The sequence below is a fragment of the Silurus meridionalis genome, chromosome 4, assembly GCF_014805685.1.
Source record: "Silurus meridionalis isolate SWU-2019-XX chromosome 4, ASM1480568v1, whole genome shotgun sequence".
NCBI classification, from domain to species: Eukaryota; Metazoa; Chordata; class Actinopteri; order Siluriformes; family Siluridae; genus Silurus; species Silurus meridionalis.
Genome location: NC_060887.1, coordinates 22,626,492 through 22,654,133, shown reverse-complemented (window position 1 = coordinate 22,654,133; position 27,642 = coordinate 22,626,492). Strand labels below are relative to the sequence as shown.

Sequence of the window (27,642 nt, the reverse complement as noted above, 5' to 3'; positions counted from 1 at the left end):
TTTCTATGCTAACAAATGTATTCAAGTATTTTTAGTTTGTTTTGTTGCTCGCCTGATTTAAAAGTTGATCATTGATCTTTTTTATGTGATGATGATTAAAACTGTGGTTTTAAATAAAAAAAAGTTTTGGTTTGATTTGACACTCTTGTGTCACACTTCATTTGTAAATCTGTGTAATAGTGGTAAAGTTATGTCCAGTTGTGTCTGCGTCAAACCAATTTCCAAACAAAAATCTGAGTAAAATGAAGAAAAAAATGAAGAAAAATATTTTTCAATCTGCATTTTGTCTATATCTTTAGATACATGCTGTCAGACATTTACTTTTTTGTTCATCATATACAGATTGGGCCATTTTTTGGGACCATTTTGAAAAGTTTTCTTAAACATAAAATTCTAATATCAAATCAGTATAATTTGGATAAATAGAAAGTTACTATGTATCAGTAGCTTCCAACCTAATAAAAACAAATGCAGTTTAAAATCACATACAAAAGGCTTATTTCATTGCACCCAGCTGGCATGAGAAAAGTATTTACCTCTTTCAATATTTAGATTTTTCAGTGGGGAGGATGTAATTATTCTCTCACGTGTCAATCACTTGTATTATATACATTTGAACTTGTGTTTAAACAATGTTTGTTCCTTTAGTTAGCTACAAATGTCTCTTTGAAGAAAAACTGTTCAAATACACTAAGGATGTAAATGAATATGAACAGATTATTTGAAATGAATGAAAACGGATAAGTAGATGTGGTCCACTGTTTTTCCCATGCAAAGCTTTTTTTTTGAGACTAGAGGTGTGCACTGATTTGGGGAAATCAAAACAACTAAATTTGTTTGTAAAAAAAAATAAATAAAAAAAAAAAAAAAAAAAAATTAATAACTGCACAAGAGAAATAAATAAATAAATAAATACAGAAACAAATAAATCTATCAATAAATATGCACATCTCCTGTGTTTTTCAGTGATTCATACTGAAAAATTCTTCTGGTTTAGGCCATGAAACCTTGAAGTATAAATCTAAATACAGAAACAAATTGCACCATTGTGTTACACACCAATACATAGCATTCATTCTACCAGTCTTTGGATCTGTACTGGAGAGATGAGCACAATTCTTCTTTGATAGTGATTGAGAGCACTGTCTAACACATCACCCCAAAATCTTCCATAGATATATAATTGGATTGAGATTTGGTGTTTGATGAAGTCCATAGCATATGATTTACATCATTTTAATACTCATCAGTGAGCCTTTCATTGTGGAGTGGAATACTGCCCTCCTGGAATAGATCACTTCCATCAGGAGTTCCTTTTTTCTTTTAAATTACATATTAATGTGTCTATTATTCTGTTCTCTGAATTTGCAAGACCATGCTGTTCTCATATAAAAGTCAATGCAATTTTAGCAACTAAAGCAAAAAAAACTTTCTTTACCTCAGTTGCTAATATTGCATTGCTTTTAATATTAAAATAACACCTTTGAATTTTGTATCATTTTTAATAATAAGTTCATATCAAACATTAATAAGATATCATTTATTTCTGTTTATTATATGTCCTAAATGTCTTTAAACCACACACAGTGCTAGAGAAACTTCAAGAATCCCCAAGATATGAGATGTCTCTTCATTTCTCTAATAATCAACTCCATCTTCTTCATTATCTTCCTACTTAGTGTTCTCTCTCTAGTGCAGTTCAATTTTCATCTTTGATGCAGATTTATTTCATCTGAGCTCCAAGTGTGAGGTCTGATTATAAGTGATTTCTCTAATCTTTTGATCATGTTCAAGTGGCCACAGATTGGCTCTGCACATACTTCCATATCAGATCTGAGGCTTTGATTAATTCGATACGCACCACAATCAGAGATGTAACATTCGGAAAAAAAACAATGGTGTCCACCACATTCCAATGAGACCAATTTCAAGCACAAGCTAGAGATCACAGGATGTGTTGTGTCACTACTCGAATTGTTGAATTGTTAAATGGAGAAAAGGAACAACCTATGAGCAGAGCCAAACTGAGCTCATTTTGGATCAAGGTTCTAGGTAGAGAAAGCAAGAAACTGTGTGGAAGTAGACTGGTTTAAAAATAATCCATAGCCAACCAACTCTTGTTTCAGTGCAAGTAATCAGAAGTAAATTTCATTCATTTCTGCAAATGTAGTAGAGTGATAAAAAAGAAAATGTAAGTATATCTACAATGCACAGATTATTTTCCAGCTGTGTGTACACAATGGTGAACATTTCCCTTGAAAAACTGAGAGAAAATATTGGGCTGGTTTTAAAACATATTGTGTTGTTTCTAAGATTCCAAAACATTCCAGAGATTTCACAACTGACAATCTACTGTGCTGCTTAACATAAGGTTTGTGTATAATCTTCATAGTACTTAGTGAACTTTAAATATGTAGGTAAAAATATATTATCTTTTTTATTGTTGTTTATCATTAATAATCATCACAAAGCTTTTCCAGATAATTTCAGAGATGTTCAGTTACATCCCTACATTTTCTTATGTGTTGTACTACAGCAACATAAAAATTTAACTCAAAATACGTGGTTTAACTCCTCATTTTTCTTGTGTATTTCTCATAATATACTACCTTCCTAACAGTGTTTTAAAAACTTCTCTTTGGCACAGCGAATGCCAGGATATATTTATTGATAAGGAATTTAAAGCAGGTCTGTAAATCACCCCACTGTAGATAAGGGTGTCTGCCAAATGCCATAAATGTAAATATGCACTAAACATTATGTCTGGCTGAGCAACTCTTATGCCAATTAATAAACTATACATTATATATGACACCCTGTCTCCTTTTTGACACATTTTATATTTACATTCTGTAGGTGAAATTCGAGTCATGGTAAAAAAACTTTTTGCATCTTCAGACAGAGTAAATCAATAGATGAATGTAAGTAATCAATCACATTTTGTGAATTAATTAAGACCAAAACCCCAAAACTCGTTCCTACAATATGAAAACCCATGTTGTTAGACTGAAAACAGAACCCATCATTCAATAAAGCCAACTTTAGCAACAAAATAATATATAATAATTGACTTTTTTCAACAACTGTCTTTTTTGGAAGACAAAAAAAATATATAATTATACTGTTTTGTGATGATGTTAGAAAGTCTGTAATTAGCTCCCCAAGCCTTCACTGTGAGACCTGTAAGACCACAACATGCCATTATTTGTCTCTGACACCTTGATCTGCATGTGCTCAGTAAGGTAATTAAATGGACTGGGGTGCTGCTATTCCTTGCTGCTTTGAGGACATTTCCACTTGTAAATCCAATATTTTGGCATTGTGATGCTAATGGTAGTGGTAGTGATGAATGGGGACAACATGCAGTTATAACCTTTAATCAACAATAAACCATTAGGGCCTCTCAATTTAACTACACAGGCTCTCCTGTGGCTTAGCAGGTGGTTGAGACACTTGAAACGAGCATAATGCATTCATAGTGCTTGAAATTAAAATGGCATCGATGAGCCAATTCATGACTGGATTTTTTTGCCATGGGGAGATACAGTATTTGTTAAGTGCATCTATCTATCTATCTATCTATCTATCTATCTATCTATCTATCTATCTGTCTGTCTGTCTGTCTGTCTGTCTGTCTGTCTGTCTGTCTGTCTGTCTGTCTGTCTGTCTGTCTGTCTGTCTATCTATCTATCTATCTATCTATCTATCTATCTATCTATCTATCTATCTATTTATCTATCTATCTATCTATCTATCTATCTATCTATCTATCTATCTATCTATCTATCTATCTATCTATCTATCTATCTATCTATCTATCTATCTATCTATCTATCTATCTATCTATCATCGTTTTCCCACATTGTAAGTCAAATATAGAAGCTTATAACTGCAGAGAGATATTTGTTGTTTAAGCAATGAAAATGTGCATATGTCTTGATTTTGAGTATTCTGAAAATTTCAAGCACCCTGCCTCCCACCTCCATCACAGATTCAGCCACCATTCCAGTAACATGTAAATAGTTTTGAATTGCAGCCATTAGGATAATGTGAGAGCATGTAAAATGGTTGCTTTCAGTTTCCACATAATGGATGGTTTTTGCACCCTGAATGATTTACTTGAGTGCAAGTGCATGTCAGTTTGAGAGACAATTGCACAGATAGATTTTCTATTGGGCTTGCTTGACAAATGAGTTTGTTGCGTTAGCAATGCGAAATAAGGACGTGAACAGCATTTGTCTGCTATTACGGAGTTTGTCTTAAATTAGACTTTGGGTGGAGTTTTAATATGTTCTTTATTTTCTCTATATAAAACTAAATGGGGAAAAAAGAAAGAAAGAAAATGTAACAAAATCAATACAACAATATTGACCTGTGCACATTTGCTAAATAGTGGTGTTAAGATGTTATCAACAAACAATTTGTCATTAGATTTAAAGATTAGAGACTTTAGATTTTCTAGTGGATCCTTGGAACGATGTTTGCGTTAGTTACTTTGATTATTTATATGATAATAACTAGGTAGTGCTGTTAAAATAGAAGCAACATGTAAAAGGAAAATAACTGCTGAAATTAAAGATGGAATTTAAAACATGAAATATACTCACATACAAACATTCTGATCTTGAAGCAATGTGTGTTCATGTGAGTGTGACTGTGTAGTTTTTGCTTTAGCTGCACATGCACATGTAAATTACTAGGTTAGTCAGGGTATTGACCTTTAGCTGAGCAGCCTGGTTCATGGTATGTGTAGATAAAATAAAAAGGACTGCGTGAGGAAAATGCCTGGCCTTGTTGACATGTCTTCTTATCAATCAGAAATAAGATAAGGTGAGAAAGCAATGGTACAGAGCAATAGTTAAGGTATCCATAATTCAGAACCTGTGAGGAGGATATCTTACAGCACCGTTTTGGCAGGAAATAGCATTTATTGTTAAAACATAAAAAGGAACATATAAAAACGTGTATAAATAGCTGAATTAAGTATTCATACAGTCGCAGTATGTAACAGTAACAGAATGGATATATGATCTGCCACATAATTCAATCTCTGTACCTGTGATTTCCTGCACATTTTTTATCTGTATTTAAATGCACTGCTTCTGGAGTACATGTCATATTAGTACTACAGAGGCTGACTCACTGAGCAGGCTCTATTCTCAGACCCTTTCCTTCCCCTGTGGCTGTAGCTGCTCTCCATGCCCGCTGGCCAGATTGCATCAGTGGCAGTGATTCAGCTCCACTCGCTATCACAGCTTATAAACTCAGCGCTGAGCACTACCAGTCCTGCAGGGATCCACCTCATGGGCCACAGCAAAATAAGGTGCACTGAAGCCTGATAAGGAGAACACTGCGAGAAAATATGTGAATGTGGAAAATATACAGATGCATTCGCATGAGTGAGTGTGAAAGAGAAGGTGTGTGTGTGTGTGTGTGTGTGTGTGTGTGTGTGTGTGTGTGTGTGTGTGAGTGTGTGTTTGGGGGGCAAAGAAGATTTATCTGATTGTGTGAAATCCTCCACAACAAATTAGTGAAGTGATGACAGCAGCAGGAGATGTGGAGCAAGAGGAGGAGGGATTTCTCTTTCTAGGAGGAGTGTAAGAGGAGGCAGCAGTAAAGGAAGTGAACATAGGAAAGTACTGCTGCAATTAACAGAAAGACTGAAAGATGCCATGTTAAACATAATGCCTATTTTGGCAGCTGAGTGCACTTCCAAGTCTATCCTCCCTTACTTTTTTCATTTACAATCAATTTTAAAACACAATTCTCATGTTATTAGACATAAAGTGTAAAGTGTTCCCCCTCCCTTTTTTATTGTATTTCTTTTTTTTAATTTAGTTTTTTGCATTATAAAGTCATTACAAAACATTTTATTTTTCTAAACATTACTTTAAAAAAGGCTGCTAAAAAATGTCAGAAAAAAGCAACATGTTACATAAGAGACCACTATTCAGAGGGGGTAAAATAAAAGCAAGTGCAAGAATCCAGGAGAACTGTGGCTCAACAGCGAATTGTCTTTAGCACTATGCAAGTTGTACATCAGATTGAGGTTTATGACAAAAGGCAACGGTTTGTTTAACCAAATACAGGTTTCTTGTGTGTTGCCTTTTTTTTTTTTTTAAATAACCAAAATGTAATTCATTTGAAGTGAACTTCACTATACAATATTACTTTGAATGTGGCATAATTGCTTAAAAACAGTTACAATTTTATGACAATTTATAAGTCACAACATATTATATCAATTCCTAACAACATTGTGTTTACTAGAGAATATAACATGTTTAGGTTTAGGTGCATAACATGTGCTTATAAATGTTTATTATCTCACATTTGCATGTGGAAGTTCTTAATTTCCACTAATCAAAGAATATGCAACAAATTGCAAAGACTAGAGTTAGACCTGAGAAAGAAAGAACATTTGTAACTGCATATTGTACAAACTTGGCTTTTTGTTTGTTTGTTTTTTGTTAGAGTAGATTTTTTTGGAATTTTTCATGTATTTCATTTAGAGTGTAGGTGACTTTTTTTTGTTTAAAGTGTTTCAGTTAAAAAATTATTTTCAAGGTTTGTGGGTTTTTTTGTTGCATTTTGTTTTTAATCAATAGAGATGCTGGTTAAGAGGGACATGTAGTTTATCATGCCAGTGCTTTACTATTATTTGAAGTCAGAATGATTTCTGTTTTTCGGTAAAACACCTGAGAAGATTTGAAATGAGCAGGATATTTGTATAGATTTTTTTGTTAAGTGATCAATAGAGGAACAACAGTATACAGAAAGTATACTGGTCTGGTCTGTTCATTTCACTTGCTCTATGAATAAACAATGAGGGACCCAAGGTGCACACTTGCCAAGTTCTACAGCCCAGAACCATTGAGTCAGAGAAGTAAAATGACTCTAATAATCAGGGTTTATCACTGTAAAAATTTCTCTCATCTGTTGGTATAAGACCTTTTCTCTAGCAGTAGCCACACAATGACATCTCGTAAGCCAGAGATTCTTTACCTGAATAATTCATGATTTTAAGATTGGGAGTTCAAACAGGCGTGCGTGTGTGTGTATGTGTGGCACCTCATTTTCAGTTTCACAGTATATTCCATGCTGACATTTACATAATCAGGAATCATTAGTCGTCTGTTTTTGTTGAGTAAACCCAACATAGTAATTATACAAACTGCAGGGATGTCTGGTGTTGTTCTATTCAGTATGTAAGTGTATTATTTTTTTATTTATTTCACCCCTAAAAGTTTACTCAGGAAAGCATTGACTGGCTGTAATTTGTTCATTCAATACTTTCAGCTCACTTTACTGGTTTATTAGCCAGTTCATCCAGCTGTCAATCAATCTTGCAGACTACCAATTCATCAATACATCAGCACCTGTAAAAGTGACCATGCTTGTAAGAAAAAGCTCTCATCACATTTACTGGACCCCTGGGTCAGTGTGTGCTACAAAGTCACTATATTTCAGCCTGGTTATCACAACCGGGTTAAAGTAGAAATGCATATTTCTAGCAACTGAGAAGAATTTCATCAGACACAGCCTATACTGCATGTAAAATATGCCCTTGAAGTTTTGCCCATTCACGTTTTATGAAAGTATTCCAAATGCAAAATGTCGTCTGCAGTGTTTGATGGCTGCAGCGTTCTTTTTATATGCACATGAACCTTAAAGTCACTCCATCTTTGTAGAGAGTAAAAGAGAGTGGGATAGGGAAGGACACAAGACCTTGCAGATAGAAAAGATTTCCCTATTGGCATCGTGCTGGCCGTGTGTTTCATCTTTCTCTCTCCTTCAAAAAAAATGTAAGCCGTTAATGAGTAATCTCAAACCCACAGCAGGCATCATCTCCAAGCAGCGGACTGTCAGCTAAAATACTGCCATTGTAATAATCATTTATGCATAGCAGTGAACCTTTCACATGATTCTGGGGTTACAGGCAAGTCTAGCCTGCTGCCCACATACCAGACAGAACTCAATACTGCTTTGAGCTTGACAGCATGTACTGCACTTATGCTTTTGTTACAGGTGACAGACCATGGTGAATAAAAATGAGCTCTAATTAACATAAGATGCATATAAGCCTCGAATTATTATATCTCTATCCATTGTCCAGGTGTTTTTTTTTTCCTTTTACATTGAGAACTGATTCATAGAATCAGTTAATTTATAGATTTATTTTTTACAATGTGTTAAAGCTTATTCAAAATTCTATTTTAATGTATATGATCTATAGTGTATTTACCTTTTTTGCTCCATAAAGCCCCACATTAAAAAAAAGAAAATGTGTTTATGCATATTCATGTGTTTTTATTTCACACATTTAAATTTAAATTTGTCTTATTATTACACCAACATCATTTCCATAATTCACTGCATATTAACCTGGGTGTCTTTAAGACCTGAACTTGCAATGGCTACTGATAACATTTAGATATTGAGACTTTTTTTTTTTTTAGCTTGGATATCATGTAATCCACACAATTATCCTTGGTAAATCACCTCAGCATGCCTATTATTTGAGAACATAATGAATCCTATGGCACAGCTGATTTTGGAATCTTAGCAAAATCATGGCCATTATCATCCATTCACGTTTCAATAAATGTTTTATACTGATCAAGACCTATCCCTGATCACTGGACATGGGGCAGAAAAGCATTCTAGATTAAGTAAATCCATTTTAAGACAGCATTTTACACGTTCATTTACTCATAAGGGCGATTTAGAGTTGTCAATTCACCTACCAGAATTTTTTGGTTTTTTTTTTTATAATAGTAGGAAATTGGCATACCCTGAGCAAACCCACACAGAAGCAGGAAGCACATGCACTACAATTCCATCCAAACTCTGGATTAAACCAGGGACCCAGACTCTGTACCATGCTGCCACAATCAGGGCTACAATATTTTCTTCAGGTGTGAAAAATTCTAGCAATAAGGCAGCTTAATCATACTTAGACCAACAGATGCCTTATAAACAAAAAAGCTCAATTTCTAACAATGTAAAATGTATTAATGCCCCAAATCTGCCATCTGTATATCTCTACGCAACAAATTTCTTTCAGGTAAATAGAGCTTTCATATTTACTCTGATATTTTCAACATATTCAGCATATAAATAAAATTTAAATTGAAGTCTATTTGTATTTGTACTCACTTTAAAGAAGGTCATTGTTGATCCATCCTCCACCACACCATACTCAATTTTGGTCTGTTTGGCCAAGTCATCAGCTGAATCAATGGGAGACTCCATTCTCTCCACCGTGAGGAAAGCAGCCAAGTTAGCCGTGTAGGAGGAGATGATGATGAGGGTGAAAAACCACCAAATACCTCCTACTATCCTGGTGGAAAGGGCTTTGGGCATGAGCTCAGATCCTAGTAGAGAGGAGTAGAAAGAGCAGTCATAAAAAAGGTTCGACATTGGGGTTAGAGAGGGTCTGCCCATAAGGAACCAGACGTGGTCTTGTCTGAGCATCCTGCTGCAGAGCAGAGTAGAGCTGCAGGGCAAGAATAAAACTGATAACACAAAAACATAAAAGTCTAAAAGAAAGAACCATGCTAACTGGGTACTTGCTTTGGATTGATCCTAAAAAAAAATCACAGGCATGAAAGATGTTTACTTGTGTGTATCTAACACTAGGTCTGCATTCCATAATATTTTAAATGTTATCCAGCAGAAGTGCGTAATTTAATACCAAGCTAAAATAAAGTGATTTTTCACTTTCACTTCTCTTTCACATGATACTTTAATCATTAGCCTCATTGCTTTCTTCATGCAGGAGAAGTGGGGATATATCAGAAGAAGGTTAGGAAGAGGAAAAACAGGGATTTTTTATAGCTGAAGAGTAGAAAGGGTCAGAGAGCACTTTTCCTCAGGCATTAAAAGGCAACCGTAAGCGTTGGTTTTGTGCATTCAATAAAGTCAATAAGTAAGGGATGTTGAGAAAGATGTGCATCCTGTGAATCAGGGCTGAGCGTAATCTGTGATTCAATCAGGTTCCACTATGACTTTCTCACAATCTGACTAGTGACCCAACATTCAAGCCCAGAGTTTGGACATGACAGCAAATCCAGGTCCAGACCTCTGCCCACATTGCTTCTGGATGGTGAATTACATTTTTACATAATTACTCTTTCCTAAAGAAACCTCAACTCATGAATGTAAGGTAACTAGACACATACTAATATCAATACTCATTCTAATAGGAATATTAAGTAATTAGACTCTCTGGACTTGTAGGCATGTGCTGACATAACATTTTCATATTTATCTATTTGAATGTCAGTCCTCTTTTACTCCTAATTATTCATTAAAGATTATAATATTTATCTTCACCTTATATATATATATATATATATATATATATATATATATATATATATATATATATATATATATAAAATCCTAGTACACCTATTATAAATTTAGGTGAAGATAAATATTATAAAGTATTGACTTCACTAGGAAGGATACGTTTGGTGATGCCTTCAAATTCGATCAAAATAAAGAGACAGCTGCAGACAGCTGTGTCATAACATCCTTGATCTCCAGACTGCATCCCAATAATGCAGCAGAGGTTTAACGTAGGGGCAGCACCAATATTTTGAGATCTTCATGATAACCACAAAATGATTATAAAACATGGTACATACTCTAACAAATTAACGGCACATGCCTTCACTCATGCTTTCATTCAGGTCAGTACACAGTTAGACATGATTCAGCAAATCACATCATCACCTTTTAAAAGGTGCCCTGCAGTCCACACTGCTTACTGGCAAAATGGCTCAGACAAACAGACAGTCATATATACAAGAGAACAGATACATGGGACACACAACACAGGGACCCACAGGTCAGAGAAAGGGGTCACATTTCTTTATGTCCTTGCCCCTCTGGACTTTAGGGGCCACTCTAATCCTAACAGGCCACCGTTAAGCCTAACCTAGAAAAAAACTGGTTGGGGCTGACTGTCATGTACCCAAGGTAACGTCATGTCCAAACACCTCATCCCACAGTTTTCTGGGGGCTGGCAAGCCATGGGCAGGGGAGCCTCTCTACAGTGTAGGGTTAGTCGCTCAGTATGGACATGTTCATGCAGAGCAGCACAAAGTGTAAAGCCTAGTTCTTGTTTTTCAACCTGAAACCACATCTTCTGACACACACATCATTACCCACAAGGTATCTTTAAAAAAATAATAAAAATACAAAATCAGATTTATTATATTTTACCCATTTATCTCATCTTAGTATTATAAGGAAAATATAATTCCATATCACAATGTTCAAAAGGTACATTTTTTTCAATATAGGTGGCCATTTTGCTCTCTCTGTCAGAATGTCTGTGGCTCATCAGGTTGCCTTTTATATGGCAGGCAAAAACAGCACTTTACTTTCTTGCATGATAACCTCTGTCCTAGAGCTTGTCAGTTAGCTACCTTTCAAATGCAGAAAATGTATCACGACTGCAGCATTATAAGAATTAACAATAAATGGAATAGACAGCCGTATACTGTAATGCTATACCTACTGTATCTATGCTAGTGACATTTTGTAGAAGTATGAATGAGGCACTCAGATTTGCAAATTAGCCAATTATCCAATGCACTTTTGATTCATAACTTTGCTAGCAGAGCTGCTTATAAGTGGATGTAAGTAGTCAATGCTATCTATTTAAATAATTTGATTACCATAAAAGAAAGACTTTGGAAATATATTTATTAAAAATATGTTGTCTCCCTCGTGTGAAGACCTTATTAATTTCTAATTCTTGCTCTATAGGCAACACAAACTCATACTACAGCTTCTCGACATGCAATAAACACTAAATAGTGAATATAAAATTTCAAACAATCATAAGAAAGGAACAGAGGAGTTCCTGTTCTATGTTTTTGTGCTAGTGATCAAATGCAGTTCAAATGCACAGCATGCTGCTTAGACATCACACCCATTACTGCTTTATGATCTAGAATGTGACATCTCCCTAGTAAACAGACATTACGCTCTATAATAAAAGACAAAGACTTGCCATTTGTTTGTAAAGTAATAGCCAAACAAAATCACCACATTTAGTTTTAGATCAGGACCATTTTATTCCTTTTGCAGACTCACATTATGGCATCCGGTAATGGAAAAGATGTGGCATCAGGCTTTAGTCAGAAGAAACACAACCAAAGCTGATTTAGGCTTAAACACAGAGTGCTGTCTCTTGCTTTCCAGCAAACTATGGCACAGCTGTTAGACTTACCTGCTCCGGGCCTTAAGAAATACTGATAATGAGAAAGGAAACCATGCATATGATAGATGCACCTAGCTTCTGTATCCACATCCACTTCTTTTATCTCGCACAACCATCCCTCCATACCATGGACCAGCAACCAGTCTGCATTTAGCTACATGCACAGAGGCACCCATGCAGGGTTGTGGGCCTGACAAGAGCAATTTGAACCCCCAGCAAAAGAGTGGGACATGTGCTTAGGGTGAGCAGGCAGAGGCGTCTACCTTGCTGCATGAGAGCTCCAACTCCGAACCAGAAACTATTTAGCAGGGTGAAATTGTTTTCCACTACGTCCGAGTCGGGGTTGCACGGGTGGGGGTTATACCATTCGTAGGGGCTAAACCTGTGGCAATCAACAGAGAACAGATTTTTTTTTTTAGTCAAAATGAATAAATAAAGTAATAAAGTCAAATACTTAGCAAACAAGGATCCTCCTAAAGAGATAAAGAAAGAGACACAGATTAGTATAAACACTGGCCTTTCACATGAACTGATTATTAAAAATCAACTTTCAAGTATCTATCATGATCAGTGTGGTCAGGGTTTGGGTGGTTTAACTGTTAGACATATGACAGGTAAATTAATCGAATGTACTTTAGCGTACATTAGAGTCACATGAACCAGGAACTCCAGTGCAGGAGCCCTAATTCAATGTGAATGCTAATATAAGCAGCCCATTCACTCTGACCACAATCCCTTCCTCTTCATTTCCCCTGAGAATTGTACACGTTGACGCATTCACATCGAAGGCAGCTGGCACTGTAATTTAATCGATGCCATCTGAATCACTATATCCACATGAAAATCAAATAATCCAGATAATCTTACAAGCTTATTAAAATGTGGCAGATCAAACGAGTCTGTCCCATCATCTCAGGACTCTACTCCCTCTCTCCCTATCTCCCTCTGCTCCTCTCCACAGGAGAAAAAAAGATTTCCCATTTATTCATGTTAAACAAAAGTGACATTGCATTAGTAAAGGTTGATTGGGCTACAATTAAGCATCATGACCTGATTTGGTTTGTGCTGGAGTGCTAGAATTAGGGAGAATCTTGAGCCTGAGAGCAAGACAAGAGTAAGTAATCAAAAGCTCAAGAGTAAGCAATCAAGACCACATTTGGATGCAATGTCTGTTTTTTCTGTCATGGAAAATAGAAACACAAAGTTTCTGTAAGGAATTCTACATAGCAGTCCTTCCAATGACATTTTTGCTGGAGGCGACTTAAATAGCTGTTGGTTATCTAACCAAACCTTATTGCTCCTAATAATTGTCTTAAAAATATACTAACAGCATTTACTATCCAATAACACCATTTGTACCACAGTGTTTTGGAATTTGAGATCCTGACTAGTCAGATAACCAGTTGAGTACTTTTATATAACAGCCATTCAACATGAGTCCCAACAGTAATTTAAAAATATTTGAAAACGTTTGTAATAACCTGCTTATTAGAATGTTTTTATTTCTATATTAATAGATCATTTATAGACATTCTGAAAATGCATGGTAGACATTTTGTATAATAAACAAGTAATAATGCATTTTTAAATAATACCTATTATTATTATTATTAATATTAGTATTGTTGTTATTGTTGTTATCTCTTTTTCATTAATATGACAAATAGCTGTTCCTTTGTTTTTCCTTTATTGTTGGTTTTTGTCAATTCTAACTAAGATAAAAATAAAGAAGTACTGGTGGGAGTCTGACTGTTTATAACTGCAATAACAAGAGTTTTAACTAACCTGTCTTTTAGATATTCCATAAAATGAATGTGAAAGTAACCTGCTAAAAAATTTACGTGTTCTTCTTATTATATTTTAAATAGTTAAATAAATAATTTGCTGGTATGAGCTGTCAGAGGAAAATGGTCAAATTCATACCACCCTGTCTTTGATTATTTTCTTTTATTAGATCTGTTCATGTTTTATTCCTTACATAAGCACTTACCCCTATTTATTTTTGATTGCCTTGCTACCTGACCCCCTGTTTGTAAATTGACACGTGGACATCCACATGATCCCGGATTTAAATTATATCATTCAGATTAAATGAACCTGTGTGCTTTGACAGTTCACAGCAGATTTGCTTGCTTGTCAACTTGCAAATGAATTGTGACCTTTCCAATATATCGGACTGCTACTCCCCCTGCAACCCTCACCCTCCCCTAAAATAAACAGAATAAATGAGTGAGGTTGTCATCTGCACATGGCCAGAGTACACCTTTGGAGCTGGATTTTAGCGATTTAACCTGCCCATAAAAAGAAGCCCATTTAGCTGTCACTCTGTTCCAATTACGCTGACCTTCTGTAATCTCAGGTCATCTGAGCCTCTGAGGGAAAAACTTTCAGCAAGGTCAATCTGAAGAGATAAGCCATGAATGAGGAAACATGTGCACAGCTGGGTGGTGACAATGCTAGGCATTTTTATCTATTTCCAAGAATAGGCTTGATCACACAGTTGTTCAGGTTTGTGGCAGAAAAGGACAAGTGACACAAGCCTGTTGAAGAAAGTGAATATTAGAATACTCTTGCATTATATGTACTATAATCATTTCCTCCTTTTCAAGAAAGCTTCAATATTAATGTGCTGTATTTATACATTTTGAAAAGGATGACCTTGGTTCAAAGACTCAAGTAATCCACAGCAATCAATGTGCTAAAACAGCTTTCAAAGACTGACAGCTTGATATGCCTTGAACCTCTGGTAGCTTACTTTGCTTTTGTAGGATCAACGATTTAACAAACATAAAAACAGTCATTTTGCTTTAGCAATTTAAGTACCAGCTAAGAGGATGCATAAACGATGGCGATCTTAAAGAGGCTATGCATGCAATGTAATTAGAAAGGATTAGTCAAGATTTTCCTGGTATAGAGGAAATGTATTTATAATTTGGGGTTTATGGAGCTGTCCATATCAATTTATTCTTTATAGATATTATTTCAAATAATAAAGAGAAAATTCAAGATCACAAAACTGAAAAGAAAAGTCAATTAATTTTGGTTACATGCATTCCCTCTTTATAAATAATATCAAACTGAAAAATACATTAATTTACTTCGATGAAAACTGTACAATGGATAATTGTCCAAATGATAGTGCCTGGCTCAGCCTATATTAGCAGGTTAAAGTAGTTAAAGATAAGTGAATGGAGTTATATGTGCCTATAACCTTGATACCTTGTGAAATGATACCAAATCCAACCACACAAGTATGGTTTTTAATAGCTAAAGGTGTAGTATAAATTATATCTATTAAAGGTGTTACACAGAAGCAGTATGAAATACCTCCAGGGGTAAAAATGCCAGCTTTTATATCAGTTCATCAACTTCACCTAAATCGCTTAAGATCATTTTAGTCTTTTAAACTTAATTCAAAATAAACTATCCATATTTGGGTGGATCTCTAATATATACATCCCTATTTACAGAGTACATTATATATGTATCTCAAATCACCATCTAATTTAACTTCAGCCATAATATCTTTACAAAGTAGTCACTACTTTTGGGGTAAAATGTTAATCTTCTGTTAGAATGTTCATTTGTGTTTCGGGTCCCCTGTGTTTTGTTCGGTTAAACCCCTTTTATTGCAACCTATTTTATAGTATATTCCACCTGAACATGAAGGAGATCTGATAAGGACCTGCAGCGGCTCAGCAGAGGACATTTCTCTTCCAGTCAGGCACACACTCTTTTGTTTCTTATGCTTGAGATGTTTGCACTGCAGCAACTGTAATAGCAAATTGAACCCAGTCGAGAACATAGTCAGATGAAACTGTTTGGCATTCCAGACTTTGTGTGCAGCTTCTTTCTAAATCGAACTACATTTTTCTGTATCCAGCTGAGTAGCTTTTATTAATGCATTACTCAATTTGGTGATGCAGCTGCCTTTGATGAGACTGACACATTATGCACAGTTTCTTTGGGGAGACAAATGTGAGAAGGGATGTGCAGCTTTTGACATAAGTACATATTGCCTTTGGTGCTCGTTCACAGTCTCAGCCTAATACTTCTTTGGGTTATAGGGGCAGGAGCGAGGGGGCTTATCGCTTTGATAAATTCATGTTAGACTTACTCATCTGTTTCATCCCCTGTGTCACAGAAACATAGAGGCAGAACTTTGTGAGAAATGGAAACGACAACAAGAGCACCAATAAAAGGAACTAGTTATACGGGAAAAAAGCAAAGTGTTGAGTGAATACATATCTGATTTTCATACTGCACTCAAAAGGATACATGCTAAATACCTTATAGTGAGCATAAAACCTGAGGAAATTTTTATCCAAGCCTCATTATGTCACCCTGTGCATTCTTTCTCTCATGCATACAGATTTACCTATTCTTTTCATCTCTCTCTCTCTCTCCCTCTCCCTCTTTCTCTCTCTGCCCCCCCCCCATTCACACAGACACACATACAACATATTTAAAGCTCATACACATAAAGCAGTAGTACATGCACACAAATAAATGTGTACACACAAACACATACAATAAATCCACATTCTTGTGATATCGCTTTGTGAAGGCTATAATGGTTTTTGTAGCTAGTTTAACATGCTTCTTACTAATGTGCCTAAGCTTGGCATTTCTCTCAAAACGACCATTAAGCAATGTGGGGAAAAAAAATTACCTGCTTTGACTTACCCAGCATAAACTTAAATCAGTAATGGTGATGGGTGCATATTCTGAACCAACTTAGATGACAGTTGTAGCTTGGAACTCTCATATGTGATCATATCGCCAGTAACATTTAGAAAAACACAAGTGCATTAACTATAAAACTCCTGGGCTAACTGAGCATGACCGAGCCATCCCAAAAGTTTTAGAGTCAACTTGAAGCTTTTTCATTTGGTTTTTCTCCACCATGTTTCAAATGATGACCACAGGCAAATCTAGAGAAATAGGTTCTGTGTGCTATATTAAACGGTGTTTTAGACATTCTTGGTTTTCTCTCATTATATAGATCTTGTAGATCTAATAGATTTCAGTGGTTCTAAGAAGCTCAAATTCATATGTGTGTGTGTGTGTGTGTGTGTTTTAGATGCTATTCTATATTATTCTATAGTATATACAATATAATATATATAAATTCTCAGGTATTATTTAAATTTAATAATGCTTTCTTTTATATTTATAATCGTAATAATAATAATAATAATAACGATAATATTTATAATAATAATAATAATAATAATTATTATTATTATTATTATTATTATTATTATTATTATTATTATTATTATTATTATTATTATTATTATTATCATTATTATTATTATTATTATTATTATTATTATTATATCTTCAAACTGCAAAAGTCTTCCAGTGTTATTTTATATAATCCAGAATTAAATGTTACTGTATTCAAAATAAGATGTATAGTGTTTTATAATTTAAATGTTAAATGTTTTAAAATGAATTGCACAGGTCAGTATTAGTTTTAATGGTCTTGCAAGTGTAACATGAAAATAACAAGTAATTCTCAGGGAATTATTTGCAGCACATTATTAGAGCTAATTAAGGCATCATTCGAGTTTCTAAAGCAGCTCACAAGGATTCATTATCAGCATGCAAAGAATGATAATCAATGATTTTCTATTTTAAATAAATGTGAGCTTCACAGAAAGTGTCACTAAATTTCCTTCCGTCTGAGAATACATCCTTTTAAACGTTATATTAGATAAATGCTTCTAAGTAGTATTCCTGCTGATATACACTATATGAATAAAAGTTTGTGGACACATTTAATAACCCCCATTTTTTTGAGAAGGTGTTCCACAAGATTTTGGAGTGTGCTTGTGGAGAGTGGTTAATTCAGCCATAAGGGTAATAGTAAAGTCAAGTACTGAAATAGGGTGAGGAGGCCTGGTATGCAGTCAGCATTCGAGTTTGTAAAAAAGGTGTTTAAAAGCGTTGTAGTCAGAGCTCTTAATCAGGCCACTCAAGATCCTCCACTCTAAAAAATGTAAACTATATATTCATGGCACTGGCTTTGTGCACAGGGGCATTGTCAAGCTGGATCAGGTTCTCCTGGTCAGCCTGATCAGCTGGTTCTCTTAGTTCAAGTAAAAAGAACATTTTCTTTCTCCGTGATGCAAAGACAGTCTACAGAATACAATGTGTGCTTCCAACTTTGTGTTTACAGTTTGGAGTCGAAACACATATGCCTGGAAAAGTCAGGTGTCCCAATACTTTTGTCAATATATAGTCTATCTAAATGCCTCTGGTGCCAAGCTGGGAATTAATGTTGGTTGGGTTGAAACATTATAACATAATGTAGGTTTGGTGTTTGGTGTTTCCTATAATAGCTTGGTAAAGTTAAAAAGAATACATGTGCCAATAAACTGGCTTTTAATCTGTATCCAGTAATATATTTGACAGCATGCACAATCAAAAGAATGCCTACTTAATGCAGCCGAGTTCTTATCAGTAATTGTTTTCATAAGAATATCGTACGTTTTTAGGATACAAGCACAGAAACATGAGTGAAGATTATCAGCTTGAAATACACATGCATTCCAGTAATCACAAAGGACGTGGCCAAGGACATTTGAAGCAGAGTGTGGAAACATCCAAAGAGAAAAGCAAAAGCAAAAGCTGGAGACACTAGGAAACGGCGAGGGATGAGGGAGGTTGCCATTCACACCGGGAAATGCCAAAACACTCAAGCTCACACCTACACTCAAGCGTTCCCATTCTCTCTCTCTCTCTCTCTCTCTCTCTCTCTCTCTCTCTCTCTCTCTCTACCTCTTGCATTCAGACACTCTTTTTTTATTGCACGTTTTCTTGTGTGATTTGTGCTATTGATCTTTGGCTGCTAAGCATTACAAGCAGCAGTTTGTCGTTATAAATAGAATAAGAAAGTGGAGGAATCGTTTAACATCCCCCAGTGTACTGTCCAAAAAGGACTCGGCTCACTCACTGTCTCAGTCTGGGTCAGAGGAGTCACCTCTCTCTTTTGTGCTATTCACAGAAGCGGGATTTCTTCCTCTTGTGCTCTGCCAGTGGAGGCTCTTCCCTGAGGATTTGGCCGGTTCTTATAGTGCATATCAGTGTGAACATTGGAAGAATGTTCTTTCAGCATTTCAGCATTTTTCTTTCATCCCCAGCTAAGGGCAGTAAAGCTACATCTAAATTGAATTGAGTTTAAAGCATAGAAATGTAAAATGTAATAGAGATAGGGAAGATGCTTTAAGTCCTAGATTAGTCTGTTAATGGAATGATCTTAAAATGTGGGGTTATGTCTGCATGTGTGGCTGAGATCAGCAGAACTGACATGTTACCTGGCTATGACAAACAGCACACAACTGACACCCAAGTAAGCCAGCAGAATATACATCCAGATGTCGGGGGAGAGAGGGTTGAGGAAGGAGAACACCCCGGGGTTGGTGCCGTTGGGCTTGCGGTACAGAATACTTATCCCCAGAGTCATAAATGGCTTAGAGAAATCGATGACTTTCTCCCGCACGTAGGTGATGGCTAGGGGAGCCACTGCAAGATCAGCTTTCTGTCAATACAAAAGACATGGTGGAAGAATGATAGGCAGTCCATCAGAGCTGGAGGAAGTATTTAGAGGCAATCAAATTAGGAAAACAGAACCTTTACACCCCACCAACTGTCCCACAGCACTTAAGTTGAAATTTAAAGCTCTCCTCCTTCCTGCTCTTCTTTTTTCTTTCTCATTTTTTACTCAAAGATTGATTTAGCAGCTACTGGCTCAGCAGTTAGTGAAGTGTTCGGCGTACAGCCATTTTGCAGGTTTAATGTTATTCCTAAGTTGTAAAACATACGGAACTCTCTGTTTTCATGAGTGAATAAATGAATGAATAAATATATAAATGGATGAATGAATGAATAAATGAATGAATGAATGAATGAATGAATGAATGAAAAAAACTAAATTGATAGATAGATAGATAGATAGATAGATAGATAGATAGATAGATAGATAGATAGATAGATAGATAGATAGATAGATAGATAGATAGATAGATAGATAGATAGATAGATAATGTTTAATTAAAAAAATAAATAGAACTGCCATACGCAACTCTATATGAATTAAGTTTAAAACAGCAGCACAGTTCTTAAATTGAAACATTATATATTTTTTTTTTTCAAAATGAGGATCCATAATGTCAATTATTATATTATCCTATGACGATGATGTTTTCATATAGGTAAATTCATGCAAAGTGTAATCAGGTGTCCTGCTTCGTTCTTTTTTTTCCCCTCCTACCTCTTGTTTTTCACTCACTCTTTTTGACGGGATATTTTTAATATCCTACACTTCAATGCATTTTCTTTTTCTCTGCAAATTGCAGACTGCAGACTGTTGGAAACCTGTCTGGGCCAGTTAGAATCTGTCATGCTCTTATCTGGGGAGAGGAAGCACACAGGCAAGGAGCCCGCATCAACCCCTCCTAGAGTGTTAGTTATGACGTTTGACGTTCAGAGATGTGAAAAAAAAAGAAAAATAAATAAATAAACAAGAAATGGGAGAAATGATGTGAAGCTAATTATCAATTTTTTGGACTTTTAAGTTTTATAGTATAGATGGTTTTCATGGCAAGCAATAAGTATGTGATCAATAGATCAGCTGTCAAAATGAATTGTGCGAATGTTTGAAATACAGTGTGACGAGCAGAAAGACTGGTGTGTGTGTGTATGGGTAATGGGATCAGCTATTAGATACTGGCTGTGCAAAGACTGTTTTTTTTTTTCTCTCTGTGTAGAGCTCATTTTTATCTGGGTCTTCTTTTTGTGTGTGTGTGTGTGTGTGTGTGTGTGTGTGTGTGTGTGTGTAGCTCATTGGTAGAAATTCATGCCAGAAGCTTCACTTTGTATGCTGTCTGCAGACAGTGCTAGAAATTTCTCCCATTACTACATTCCACAGCTCCACTCATATTGCACATACAGTTCAGGCATAATCATTAAAGGCACCAGTATCAGCATTTCCTGCACAGTTACAACAGTCGTGTGATGTGATAAGTCAATAAGTGTCTTGATATGTTAAAAAAAGCATGAAACTCACATGGTCCATGAGCTCACGCACCAGGCCATTCCACTGGCCCGAGCTCTCCTCCTGAGCTCCGTATTTGCCATCCTCGACCAGCCGCACTTCATAGACGAAGCCCAGGATGCTGGCGAGCTCCCGCAGCAAGTCGATGCAGTATCCCTCGAAACGATCGTTACCATGCAGAGGCTTGTCTGACTTCTTGAACATCACATAGGGCTCCTCCTGCGGAGTGAGAGGCAGTTCTGAGCTCTACTCACCATGTGAAAGAAGAGGCTGATATGTGTCTGACAGGGCTTTGAGGTATGTTTGCATGAACTTACAATGGCTCAAGAGGAATGGAAACTACACTGTTATTAAAGCAGATGAGTACACATACACACACACAGAAAAAAAAAAACAGGAAATAGTGTCCATAATGAAAGATAATTCTCCCACTCTACCACTCACTTCACAGTGAGGACCAGAGGTACATCTTAGAGCCACTCTGTCCATTCTCACAGATGCTTTCAAAATAAGATAAGATGTGCTGATACTGTGGTGAATAGCACAGGATACAGATGGCTCCTTTTGTTAGGAATCAACAGCTGTCATCTCTTTCTCTCTCTCTCTCTCTCTCTCTCTCTCTCTCTCTCTCTCTCTCTCTCTCTTCATTTGTATGATACCAAACAGTAAACATATTACCAGCTCTGACTAGAAAAATCACACACATTTCACACTATCTCTACAAATATATTATCACAGGATAAACACAAACATGTAAGTTAATGTGACTTGTATTATTTAGAATTAAAAATGTATACACTTTAACCATTAGAGTTCAGGTCATGTTTTTATATATATATATATATATATATATATATATATATATATATATATATATATATATATATATATATATATATATATATATAAGGACTGCAGTGAATCCCACTGTCCTGGATTGCATTAGACATTTCCCAGTGAGACTGCAGGCATTTAGCTTACACTATCAGATGCCTCTGCAAGCAGTCCTTCACCCCCAGTGTGACGCTCCAGGGATGTGTGTCGTGCCAGTGGAACGTGTCAAACGAGAGATAAGCAGTCATCCGCACTCACCCCTCCCAGTTCCCATATATCCACAGCCAAGATAAACCAATGATGAGTAGTTATCTTAAACTTATTATTTACAAATATGAACGTGCAGCATCTCTCACTTCGGCTATCTGCTGTTGCACACAGCACGGTGAGATATCTTTTACTCAGATCATAAAGAGCACAGATAAGCTGGTCATCTGAGCATCTTTTCTGGATAAAATGCTTATAATTAAAGCCAAACTGGAAGTCCAGCATGAATACATTGGTCTGTGTTCCAAGATTTACCGGCCTTTTATGAAGCAATCACATAGTAATGTGATTTCATATCGCAAAACAAGCAGTTAGAATTGAGCCCTTAGAAGCAAAACTGTCTTTTTTTTGCCATTCAAAATTGTACCATAGAGCCACATACACAAAAAACTATTTCTGAGCTCATATGCTTTTACTGAAGTCATGATGTTATGTAATATGTATAATATATAACTATAAGACAGAATGTGAGACAGGTGATTTGAATGCTAATTTTGTTTTGTTTTCATCTGATAGTTTATTTTTTTCTTAGTTTCCTTTATAATCCTTACAATGGCAAATTAGACTAGAGTTTTTTAGTTACAGTTATTGTTCCAGAACATGAAAACAAGTTAGAAAACATTTTACTCCCACTAAAACCTCACTGTGTCGTTGATTATATTTTTGTCCATGCAAAGCAACAATACAATATTAATAAGATTAGTACTAATCTGGTAAAGAATCTGACACACATCTTTGTGAATGAGCTTTTACTATAACATATTAAAATGTGCACATTAATACATTAACAAAAAGCTACAGTCAATTATTTTTACAGTTTATTTCTATAAGTCGTTAAGTTATTTATGATTTATTCACTTCCAATTAGACATCAACCCTGTCATGTTCACTGTGACTGGATTTCTAACAATGCACACCTGTTCACAATCACACCTACAAATATGCACAGACTGAGCATCGAGCCAGTTGTGAAGTAACACTCAGTGTGTATTGAGCTGTCATTACCAAACATTTATTTACATGGTATTTGCTTGTTATATTTGATCTTACTGTTATTTCTCTATGTGGTTAGCTCATCACCTGGATATTGCATGCGTTATTTTGTCTTATGACTGCATTATGATTTGGATTTGTCCACCAGCCTTTACAATAAACTATAACTGCATTTGTATCCACTTCAGCTTATCATGACATGCACATATCAAGGTTATTTATTTCAGAGGTCACAATGCTACTAGGCTTGTTTGCAATATGCACCCAGGGCCTGTCTATTAAAGTGGAGGTAGTGTAAACCTCTTCCTTTGTGTTGATCTGAACATTAACTTCACTTGGGGACCTTTAAGGTGCAGTCGGAATGCCCTTTTGTTTATAAATGCTAGCTTCCCATTTCCTTGGGCATCTTGTCTCTAATACAGGAGCAGATATGATTTTCCATGTCCTGAAGCATTGTCAAATGTCCCCCTGTGCTCTGTGTGTCAGCAAGCTCTGTTTGCACACGTGTGTATTGCCATGGTAACAAAGCCGCAGTCGAGTGTGAGCGTCTCACGGCAGTGAGTGAGATGCACAGCAGCAATAAATCACTGCGGTCGAAGGTTTTTTTAAAAACATCATATAGTGACTCACTGTGTTTGGATGCTGCAGTTATAAAAATAAAAAAGGCGAACCAAAAATGAGTCTTCTATTCATGATTTCAATTGCCAAGGTTGAACCCGAGTCAGATTCAGAAAGCCTACCTGTCAATGCAACAGGAATGAGTGGTGGGGGAAACATTCTCATTCAGAGCATTCAGGATGCTACACAGTGTTAAAACATGGAGGACACTTCACTGTGCAGTTGTAGTAAGCACTGAAAATATGACTGTAGATTGTCTCTCAATTGCCTCCTGAATAACTCAAACCCTTCAGAGAGAATTTCAATCACCCAAGAGATCCAGGCTGAAATATTCTTTTTGAAATATCCATCTTTCTCATATTTATACTTGTACTGCAGGGATGTGTTTGTGAATTGTACCCTGTGTGAATGCTGATATGGGTATTTACGGACAGTCATAGACCAGATATGTGTCTGCATTTAATGTTTCAAAGAACAGAGGTTTCATATCAGCAGAATATCCAGCTTTTAAGTAGTTGCATACATTGCAAATCTGATTGCGAGTGTAGAGCTATAAATAGGAAACGGGAGAGAAATATTACATTTTCAAGTATTCAAGAGTGCCAGAAGGACCTTCACAAAACTTGCCATTTTTTAAGCTATTTCTACATTTTAGCCTGCAGCTAGTATCCATTAGAAACATTATACATGGTTTCTGTAAAAAAAGATATTCTCGCATGTAAGTGTAGACCAAAAATGTAACGGAAATGAGAAGCTTACTTTACAACACTATAATATAAACCAACTAATATTTGATTCTTTGCTGATGGTCAATATGCTAACGGGTTGAACATTGACACCCTGGCCACTTAAATAGGAAAAACAGTTTGGTGCATTGGATTTTTTAGTTACAGGTGAATGAATTTTTAAGCATGGTATAGTTGTGCTGGTTTTAATATTTCAGAAACAGCTGATCTAGCGAATTTGTGGTGCAAACAAACAAATAAAAAATAAAAAACATTTAGTAAGCACCAATTCTGTGGATGAAAACATGTTGTTATGCCAGTAAGGCCATATTGGTTCCTTCACTAACTAAGCAGTCTTAAAAACTGCTGTGGGCACATGTGGGAATGCACACCAGTGGACACTATGAACAAAACTATGCAGTTTTTTGGCAAGATTGGTTTAAAATGCTGTCTGGTCTATTTTTTCAAGTGCACATATGTGCAGTAATTTTGCTTTTCAGACAAATTTGAATCTACACATATAACACACACACACACACACACACACACACACCAACAATCACACACACACACACACACACACACACACACACACACACACACACACACACACACACACACCTTTGCTTTGGTTGAGATTTTTGTACTAAAACTTTGCATGCTCATGCTTCCCTTCTTTTCTCTTCTCTTTTTTATTTTGGTTAAGTGAAAATCTGAATCCCAGATAACACCCACACTGGGATATCCTCCAGATCCATGGAGACTCTGTTAGCAGCTTCTGAAAGTGAGTGGGAACAACTTAAAATTGACAAGACAGACAGACAGACAGACAGACAGACAGACAGACAGACAGACAGACAGACAGACAGACAGACAGACAGACAGACAGACAGACAGACAGACAGACAGATAGATAGATAGATAGATAGATAGATAGATAGATAGATAGATAGATAGATAGATAGATAGATCGATAGATAGATAGATAGATGGATGGATTTCTAAAACTACATACTTCTTTAACAAATACAAAAGAAAATTGCATGTTGTGTCTCCAAGTGATGATACTTAACAATTAATAAGAATAAGCCATTTGCTTGTAATTGCTGAGTTCTGTGTTCTGTGTATGATTGCATTTGGAGAATTGTAATAAGAAAATTATAATATACAAGACACTAAACACAGATTTATAAGATTTACATCAGATTTATATTCATACTGATGCTTGAATCATGGATCCCACTTCAGTTCCTGTGTTCATTGTTGTTATTGTGCCATTAGTAAATCAATTGATTTGAAGCCCATTATGCTCAGAATTACAGCTTACAAACTTTAGAAGACAAACTGTTTGTGATACATTTTTTAATAAAATAGACTTAGTGAGTCATCAGTAATTTTTTTTATTTTCACTTTAGGGAAACTCGATTTCTTCTTTTGCACTGTTTTTGGACCAAGACATGTCTAGAGAACCAAATTGTTTGCATTTACCTACAGCCTATAAAAAACACTCTTAACAAAGGAGTGGAAGCTCTAGCACACTTGAGAGCATTAAAATTTTATGAAGAGGCTCACTTTTATCACTGAATCCTCACCCATTTTACCTTTCACTCCTTACAATTCTCTCTCTTTTTCTTTATGCTTATGTATAATAACCCGTACTTCAGACACCTTTCAAAAAAGCCAAGGATTTTGTGCTGCTTAATTCATTCTAATCAGTCACCTAAACAATGTGTGCAGGGTAAATAAGTCACCATATATTGGAAAGAACTTTAAGAATTTAAAAGAACTGTTTTGCTTGCTTAGGACATATGATGCAACTCTGGGAGAAAGGCTCAGGATATAGACTGTGGGATCACCCTGTTGTTTTGTTGTGAAGTGTGCTCTCTAAAAAAAACTCCTTCTCATCCTGATACCACATCACACCAGGGAATATGCATCTAAATAACATTCACGTTTACATTTCTTACATTTTTCTTTTTTGCATAAATTATGCTGAATAATGGAACACAACATGGTTATCATTGGCTATAGCAGTGAATCTAAGACAGCAAAGCATAATGCTGAGTTATACCTATATTACTTATACTTTTAGAAAGAACAGGTACAGGAAGCCTATTTAGGCCATATGCTGCTATGTAGCAATTAATGATATCATTTTTAAAACCTTATTTTTTATAGGACCTCATAGAATCCATAAAAAGCTGCAAGTGATGCAACAGTGCAGAAATTACGAAAAATAAAAAATTTATAAAATTCAGTTATTTCCTATTTGGGGGAAAAGCTTGAACTATATTTTGATATTTACTAACCTCTCTCTTTAGTCAAGTGTAAAGAAAACAGGAGAGCTTCTAAATATTTCTTTCTTTCATCAAAGTATAAACATAGAGAATACCATACAATCTATTGTGTGTCAGTTGAATTAAATGAAGTGTAACTGCCTCAGATGCCTCATTAACATTCCTAAGCAGAGTGTTAACTAAAATAAATTTTTTGTAAGCATTTCTACTTTTACTGAAATTAGTTAGAAATGACGCACATACGATAACAGCATAAAATGTGATAATGTGATTGTTACATTCTTAGAAGTTGTATTGTCACAAAATCCTGTTATTTCAGTTACGTAGAACAATAGAGCTATCTATAAAACAAGCAAATAACCAACATTTGCAAACATTTCCCTTTGTCGGAGAGACAATTATGTTTGCCCAAACCTGCATAGAAACAACAGTGGGATTGCCTACCCCACAAGGGGTACTTACATTGCTGCCTTCCAACTTGGCCCAAAAACAGGCACCTTAGCTGGAATCTGCCTTCTGGATAGTCATTTTCCTGAGAGTGTGCAAAAGCTTCCCAAAAATTACCAAGCTACTTACCTAGGAGGCTTTCCTCCATTCAAAACA

At 35.7% G+C, this 27,642-nt stretch overlaps 1 protein-coding gene across 3 annotated transcripts in view; it reads right to left on the bottom strand.

Moving 5' to 3' along the window:
• grik2 (glutamate receptor, ionotropic, kainate 2) overlaps positions 1-27,642 on the bottom strand; it is a 132,082-nt gene that overhangs the window by 21,768 nt on the left and 82,672 nt on the right. For all 3 annotated transcript variants that reach the window (XM_046847150.1, XM_046847152.1, XM_046847151.1), the window contains 4 exons: positions 21,318-21,524; positions 19,567-19,790; positions 12,505-12,623; positions 9,160-9,377 (listed from right to left, as the gene is read on the bottom strand). In XM_046847150.1, coding sequence (XP_046703106.1) covers positions 9,160-9,377; positions 12,505-12,623; positions 19,567-19,790; positions 21,318-21,524 — 768 coding nt within the window. The remainder of the gene's footprint in view (positions 1-9,159; positions 9,378-12,504; positions 12,624-19,566; positions 19,791-21,317; positions 21,525-27,642) is intronic.